Here is an 8,482-nt window from a genome sequence, read left to right as displayed (position 1 = left end):
CGTAGCTAGTGCATTAAACACCTCTTCCCTATAATGAACTTGTTGAGTACGCTCGTACTCATCCCACTCTTAAATCCCCTGCTTAGATATGGAGGCACCGAAGGAGGATCTACAGTGCAACTCGAAGGCCGAGGAGTCAACAACTACTTCAAGAGACAGGATCCTGTCAGAGGAGTCAGATACCACATCTAACAAGAAGAAAACCTAGTTTAGCCATAGAAGGGAACTAGCTTCGTAAACCTAGCTCCTATTTAGCTAGAATCTATTCATAGCCTCAGTAGCTAGTTAAATACTCTACAAATAGAGTTCGTGTTAGGATCAGACTACGAGTCGTTCTTCTGGAGTTTATTTGCAGTTTTACCTCATTGTAAAGTAGGAGGCTGTGATGATCTTATGTAACGTAGTCTGTGTGTTATTCTATAGACATGCCTTGGACCCGCATATGTTTCTGTTGTACCACTCTGAGCGATATAATACTAGTGGAACGGTGTTTCATTGGTGTTATATCAGACTTGCATACTACACCATGCAGTGGTATGCCGGGTCACCACAGAGGGATATGGCGTGGGAGGTTGGACGAGGGCGCATGCGCAAGCGGAGATAGTGGAGGCGAACGTGGGGGCGATGTTTCGATAAGACGATAGCAGAGACGACGAAGCGACGACTAACGACAAAAGCTTTTGACACAGTGGAGTCTAGGAAGAATAGGGAACATGTTTAAAAAATTTAAGTAGTAGAGTGTCTTTGACACATGGGCACCAGTGCTCTTCTCCCTCTCAGATTTTTGAAAACTTTATAATCTCACATTTCTAATTCTCAAAAAGTTATGGCGTTAAATATATAGATATATATACGGGTGAGCAGTATGCAAAAATGTCCCGTTAAAAAATACTTTGTATTTTGAAGAATATAAAAAGACAAAATTTTGACAATAAATGATCGTAAAATAGTACTACTACACTAGTGTATCCTTTTGTGAAAAATTTGTTTATTTTGTATTTCACAAAATTTAAAGTATTTTTTACCGGTACTTTTTTGCATACACTTCTCATGAACATATCTATCCACATATTTAACGCCATAATTTTTAAAAACACAAAAGTGTGAGATTTTAAAATTTTCAAATAGCTAAAAGTGGAGGAAGCACTGGCGTTCGTGTGTACCAAATCCTTGTCCTAGCTTATGCGTGTATCCGTATACGAGAGTTTAGAAGAAAAAAAAAACATCTATTCGTCGAATAGACGAGGCGCATCTTTGGTTGGAGCAAAGATGGGTCCACATGCAGCATGGCCCCGCCGACAAGTGTCCGTCCTCCAAATACTCCTGTTCCTTTCCCGTGCGGCCGTTTCCCCCACCTCTCCGCACAACCAGTCTCCTCCGCCTCCGCTATCTCTCCCGTCCCGGTCGCCGTCAGCCCTCCGTCGTCGTCGCCACGCGCCGCCGTCGCCATCACCGCCCCGCCACAAAGCAACAACCCCATCCGAAAATGGAGCCCTCCTCCGCAGCCGCTTTCCCCCATGGCGCCGTCCTCGCCGATCGCCGCCGCCGCCGCTGCTGATCCCGACCCTCCCCAAAACCGGCCCACCGACGCCCCCGCCCCCATCGCCGTCCCGAGCCCGCGGGCCCAGCTGCACCACCTTCTCGACCGCCGCGACACGCCGCGAGGGACCGCGTGGGAGCCCGAGAGGGCGATGGACGGGACGGCGGCGGCTCCGGCGGCCACGCCCGAGGCGAAGCTGGTGGCCGGCGAGGCCGGGTACGTCCTCGAGGACGTGCCGCACGTGTCCGACTACCTCCCCGATCTCCCGGTGAGTGAGTGCGTGCGTGCCTCGTGGATCGATCTGGGCATCGATCACTCGCCGCTGCGCTAGATCGCTAGTGATTGGCTGTGGGATCAATGTGGCCATGTGCGAGAACGTGGAATCTGATAATGATTCCGGGGGATCTTAAGCTCTTGCTACTGGCACTTCTCATTAAATACTACTCCCGGGGTAGTACCTTTTGTTGGTTAGTTGTATTTGCGTCATGGCATTGGCATGGCTACTTTTGGACTTGTGGAACAGTGATGGCCTTTCCAAGTGTCGCCGAACTTAACTTTGTTCCTCTTTCGTTTATTTCCAGTTTGGTGAATCGGTTAAAGGTGTCATGTGATTGATATTAGACTACACGTGAAAAACCCGCGAGCTAAATGACATGCTTGCTACTTTCTGATCATGGTGACCTTTTTTTTTTTCCTTGATTTGACAGACCTACCCAAATCCACTGCAAGATAACCCTGCATACTCGGTTGTCAAGTAAGACTCAACTTTTGCCAACTTAATTTACTTCCATGCTTTTTGTTCTCATATATGCTAGTAACTCGACAATAAACTTTATTTGCAGGCAATACTTCGTAGACCCAGACGATACAGTCTGCCAGAAGGTAAATTATTTAGTAATTTGTCATGAACTTTATTTGAGAGTCTTCGCTTTTATTTCATGAATTTTCATTGTTCAATGCAGATTGTTGTTCACAAGGGTGGCTCAAGAGGAAACCACTTCCGCCGCGCTGGACCTCGCCAAAGGGTATGCCACGTCGTGTTTCGTATGATGACATATGCAACCTACAATGAGAAAGGGTTTTCTCTAACCTCGGTTTTGTCTCCGTCAGGTTTATTTTGAATCTGATGAGGTCCATGCATGCATTGTCACCTGCGGAGGACTGTGCCCTGGACTTAATACCGTGATTAGGGAAATTGTATGCGGCTTATCTGACATGTATGGTGTCACCAAGATACTTGGAATTCAGGTAATACATTACTCATTATATGGCACCACAAGACCCACATGGAGCCCCCCAGGGCTTCCGCTGCTTCCGCTGCTTCGGCAGATTACTTATTTCCTCAACTTCCATTGTGTTGCATCCTGAAATAACTGTTGTGCACTTAATTTATTTCTGTTACAACTACCCAGTAACATAAATCTTGATAGCGACGAAAATGCATCATGCGCAAGTTAAGTATGGATAATGTGCATCCGTTCCAGTTTTGGGATCCAGTAAACTATGCCTAGTAATCACTGTACCAAATTTGTCTCCTTGGTTATTAACGTATATAGCGGGTTCTTTTCACTTAGAAGTACTAGTGCACTGCAAGCTTTTTATACGCAGGAGTAGGAGATTGCAAAACAGGAACAGCAATTGCCTCACAAGAAGCTAAGATATCCCTGTTATTATATTGGTGCTCTGTCTTCTAACATTTTGATTATCGCTCTGCAGGGTGGCTATAGAGGTTTCTATGCTCGCAACACCATTAACTTGACTCCGAAGAGTGTAAATGACATTCACAAAAGGGGTGGAACTATTCTTGGCTCGTCACGAGGAGGCCATGACACTATGAAGATTGTTGACAGCATTCAGTACCGTGGTATTAATCAGGTGAAGTGAAGAAAGGCCATTTCTACTGATTTGCCTTCTGCCATTTAGGACCCCCCTTTGCTCTTCCCTTGGAATCATAAACCTAGATATCTTATCCTTGCACACTCTTTTTGTTTTTTTTCCAGGTCTATGTAATTGGTGGTGACGGTAGTCAAAGGGGTGCAGGAGTCATTTTTGAAGTAAGCACAATTATAGATCAGTCGAGAGTGCTTCTTAAGCTGATCAACCTATAACTTTCACTCTCAGCATTTGGTCGGTTATAAGATATTTATAGCTTATAATGTGAACCAAACATGTACTGATATTCAATTAACTCTATATATTGCTGTAAAAGTTTGCTGAAACATGGTTGTAAGTGCACTATCTACCTTATTTGAATGCAGGAGGTTAGAAAGCGTGGTCTCAAAGTTGCAGTTGCTGGCATTCCGAAGACTATTGATAACGATATCCCTGTAATACTCTGTTCCATGTTATACGACATTGTGGTAAAAAATCACATACTTCCATGTGTATGCCAACCTGAATCCATTGTTACCCTTATTTCAGGTAATTGATAAGTCATTTGGTTTCGATAGTGCTGTCGAGGAGGCTCAACGTGCAATAAATGCCGCTCACGTGGAAGCTGGAAGTGCTGAGAATGGCATAGGACTTGTAAAGCTAATGGGTCGATACAGTGGTAAGTTTCTACTATCTCATTGTACACAATATGACATGCTATTAGCCCATTGTATCCTTTCACGCATTGGCCTAAAAAGTTTGTCCGGTAATATTTGTTCTGAAAGCAGCATCACTAAAGAAATTCTGGCGCTTCTATTGGAACTTTTAGATATATTGCCGTTATTAACAGTTTCCCATGAAGTTCTAGTATTGCTTATTGCTGTTACAACCTTAAGTACCATGTTCAGTTTTTTGACTATATGAATTGAGATTTAGATGCATTTCTTGTGGTGCTAAAGCTAATCGTTGCATTTCATCTTCATGTTTTTTCAAGGAAAAACATATTGCAATAGCTGACTTATTTAAGCTTATTGGGTTGTGATTGTTGGCAACATTTGGTGTAGCAACTTCCAGAGTAATAATGTGTAACACTTTAAGTTTGAACCAGACATGCCTACATGCTGTAGCAACTTCCAGAGTAATAATGTGTAAGCCATTTACTCATTCTTCTAGACCATACTTTTGATTCAGTGATATTCTTAATGTTGCAGGTTTCATTGCACATTATGCCACTCTTGCGAGCAGAGATGTGGTATGTTAACATTTCCAGCACGATGAAAACATTTAAGTGTACCTTCATGTTTTGCACTCGAGATAATGGTTCAATTTAGTTCAGTTGAGCTAACAAACATTCCCTATGCATCAGGATTGTTGTTTAATTCCAGAGTCACCTTTCTACCTGGAAGGTGAAGGTGGACTTTTCAGATATATAGAAAAGCGGCTGAAGGACAATGGCCACATGGTCATTGTCGTTGCTGAGGGTGCAGGACAGAAACTTATTGCCGAAAACATGAAGGCAATGGGGCAAGACGCATCTGGCAATGCACTGCTTCTTGATGTTGGACTTTGGTTATCTCAGAAGATAAATGTGAGACTCTTGGAAATTAATTTTATATCTTCCGTTTGTCTACATCATTGCATTTGACATTTTACGTCCTTTGGCTCATTGCATTTGGCATTTTACACCTTTGGCTCATTTCTACGTCAGATAACACCATTTGTACTGTATGCATCATTACATGTCTGATAGAAGTGCTTCTTAATCGGGTTTTTTTCTTCCAAATCTCAGGAGCATTTCAAGAAAAACAAGACAACCATAAATCTGAAGTACATAGGTCAGTGTTATCTTGTTTCTTGAACTTGCTCAGTTTGACAATAAGTCAGTAACTAATTTCAGGCACTGTGCTCTTGATGCAGATCCTACGTACATGATACGCGCCATTCCTAGCAATGCATCTGATAATGTCTATTGCACACTGTTGGCCCACAGTGTGGTCCATGGAGCCATGGCTGGATACACTGGCTTCACCGTTGGCCAAGTAAATGGTCGTCATTGTTATATTCCCTTTTATGTAAGTGTACTCTCGACAGCACGATTGAACCAAGGGTTACTGCATTTAAAATTAGATGGTTAAATTTAAAATTGGTCTATTATCCTTGATAATTGATTCTTTGGTTCACTTGCAAACTCCAGAGGATCACAGAAAAGCAGAACAAAGTCTCCATAACTGATAGGATGTGGGCGAGGCTTCTCTCCTCCACCAACCAGCCGAGCTTCCTCAGCAAGCAGGATGTTGAAGAGGCGAAGATGGAAGATGAGAGAGCAGCCAAGCTTTTGGATGGCTCGCCTTCGAACCCCAAGGCTTGAGATGAAGTTGCATCTTCCAACTCTGACGGCGTGAAGGGAGGCCACTACAGCTACTAGGGCAGATGGATTAGTACTCACTAGCAGTATTTGTTAGTAATGGCAAAGTCATGCTTTGGTTCTTCCACTCCAAAGCACTTTTTTTTTTCTTCTTATTTGAGATTTTCCTTTAGCATGCAGTTGGCTGGGACTGGTAGACTTGTGCAAAACCAGACAAACTTTGGAAGGTTTGAGATATCCAATTTGTGAATAAAAATAATGCATTGGAACATTGTTCTGTTTAATCTGGGCTACATTTGTGTTATGCGGCCCGGCTTTGTTCATGATGATACTTCTCCTTCTCTATTTAGTTGTCATGAATTCACTCTACTCAATGGTCAAAATTCCCTTCAGCATGGGCGACGAATCAGATGATCAGTACCTGTGAACTGATGGAGCACGTATTTTCAAATGATTTTTCTTGAAATATGATTACATGAATATAAACCGCATGGATAATACTGTACTTTAGGGAAACGTAATCTGCACCATTTTAGGGCAACGTAATCTGCATAATTTATTTTTTTGAGGGTAACGTAATCTGCATAAATAATTGAGCCTGCTATGCAATCTCGTAACTGGGCCGAAACTGTTTCCGTGCAGCACCAAGAACGAAACGGAAGCGAAGAAGCGGCCCACGCGCGGCTGCCGTCCAAGTGGTACAGGAATGCCAGAGTCGGCTCGTTGCTGGTCGTCTAATTAGTCCCACCTCGGCAGCGGAGCAGGGTGCCAGGGAAGGGAGCGGCTATAAAAGGAGGAGGTGTGCGAGCGTTAGAAGTCATCTTTGCGCTTGGGGCAATGACGCAGCTAGTGAGGTAATACCGAGGCGCGTCAATTGCTGGTTGAAAACTATTTCCAAACCCCCTCTTTGGCCCTCACGGGTCACTGAGAATTTCTGGAAGGGCTCCCTCTCCTTCGGGCGAGGGGAAAGCCCTACAAATTCCAATCCAAAGTTTCTTAATTTAAGAATTTCTTGAAATCGGAGTACGGTGTGCATACACTTTCTGCAATATCATATCAAGACAGCCTTATTTGCAGCCAATCTATTCCAGCACCACCTTATTTGCAACCCTACAAATTCAAAACAAAATTTTCTAAAAGGGAAGCCTAAGATCACGCTACAGCAACTTGGTAACTGCTTTTTTCGTGGTAGCTTCAAATCTCACAAGGTAACTCCGAGAAACAAAGTACCGCTACACCATTCATCACACCTTTTTCTAGTTCACTATTTATCGCCTCTTTTTACCAAGGCAAATACTACTGCTTTTTGTACGGTATCTTTGAGAAAATACAATTACTCACTTCGTTTATTTTATCCAGGAAAATTGTGTTCCCTACTTCTAAGGTAACCTATACTAGTTACAAATATAATTACTCCACTTCATTTCTTTTATCCAGGAAAATTTTGTTCCCTACTTCTAAGGTAACCTATACTAGTTACTTACTCCACCGTTCGCCGTCTCTTTTACCTGAGCAAAATTCTACGGTCTTTTTTCATAGCAATACTGAAACAAAAAAAAATACTCCGGTGCTGCCTAGCCAGGGAAAAAACTACTATTGTCTCTATGAAACATACTTGCACCGGCATTCACCACCTACTTCGGCCGGAGCGTGTTGTATTAATTAGCTTATTACAGATATATTTTATCTTGAAAAGTGTGATGTTACGTAACATAAATAGTTAATATCACGAACTACCCTCTCTTTATTTAATGACATGTCATGCCATCAAAATGCCTAGACAATGCATTTAGTTGCATATTACTACCTTAGTCACTCCACTATGAGTAGTCAAATAATACTACTCTCTCTATTCGGAATTACCATGCGTTCTGAATTTAGTCAAAGTCAAACTTTGTAAAATTTGACCAAGTATTTACAAAATAAAATCAATACTTATGAAGTGAATACATATATAGTGAAAACACACTTTATGAAAATTATAATAATATTAAATACATATTGTAGATGTTGATAATTTTTTCTACTCCCTTCGACCCATATTTACTTGTCACAAGTATGAATGTATCTAAAACAAAAATATATCCATATAAGAGACAATTAATATGGATCGAAGGGAGTACATGTTTAGTCAAAGTTTATCAAATTTGATTTTGACTAAACTTAAAATACATGGTAATTATGGAAACACGAAGAGTATATTACCTTAGGTAAAAGTATGAAAAACTCATGTGCTACAGCTCAATTTTTCCTGCCAACCGTGGTGGACGGAGAAATCCTTCGCCAAAATTTTGGTTGTTCCAGGATTTTGGCAGGGCTGACCAGGGCGTGAACCCAACGCACCCTAAGCCTCCATTCCATCATATGATGATTTATTTAGTAGCCTCTATGTTCATAAATATAAGATGCTTTAAATATTTTAAAATAAACTAAATACGCTACTATAGTTAGTGAATCTACACACTAAAAATAGCCTAGGTACATATTAAAATTGATAGATCTACTAAAATCTAAAACATCATTTTTTTTGACAATCAATACCACATATATTCATAGTAGTAACAAATAGTACATGGTAGAGATACATGAACTGACTCCAACGATTACAAAATAAAGTCTAAAAGATATTAACAAATCTTCGAGGTCTTTAAATTCTTTCTTCTTCCAGAACACAATCTTGTACTCTTCTGAAGACAGCCAAAGAT

The 8,482-nt window shown here is 41.6% G+C and overlaps 1 protein-coding gene and 1 non-coding gene across 2 annotated transcripts; both read left to right on the top strand.

Moving 5' to 3' along the window:
• Positions 1–1,517: 1,517 nt before the first annotated feature.
• On the top strand, positions 1,518–6,081 carry LOC124683803 (ATP-dependent 6-phosphofructokinase 3-like). Its single transcript, XM_047218252.1, has 14 exons — positions 1,518–1,808; positions 2,248–2,294; positions 2,383–2,422; positions 2,503–2,565; positions 2,651–2,788; positions 3,257–3,415; positions 3,541–3,594; positions 3,799–3,867; positions 3,962–4,091; positions 4,624–4,664; positions 4,779–5,000; positions 5,202–5,247; positions 5,330–5,484; positions 5,607–6,081. Exons 1-14 carry the CDS (start codon positions 1,518–1,520, stop codon positions 5,778–5,780), a joined length of 1,629 nt encoding a protein of 542 aa, XP_047074208.1. The 3' UTR covers positions 5,781–6,081.
• Positions 6,082–6,596: 515 nt separating this feature from the next.
• Positions 6,597–6,749, top strand: LOC124685628. Its single transcript, XR_006997601.1, has one exon. It is a non-coding gene; the product is annotated as a U4 spliceosomal RNA (small nuclear RNA).
• Positions 6,750–8,482: the final 1,733 nt, after the last annotated feature.

This window comes from Lolium rigidum, chromosome 1 (genome assembly GCF_022539505.1).
Source record: "Lolium rigidum isolate FL_2022 chromosome 1, APGP_CSIRO_Lrig_0.1, whole genome shotgun sequence".
Classification (NCBI taxonomy): domain Eukaryota; kingdom Viridiplantae; phylum Streptophyta; class Magnoliopsida; order Poales; family Poaceae; genus Lolium; species Lolium rigidum.
Note: the sequence above shows the minus strand (reverse complement) of the source record. Positions and strands in the feature narration are given on the sequence as shown.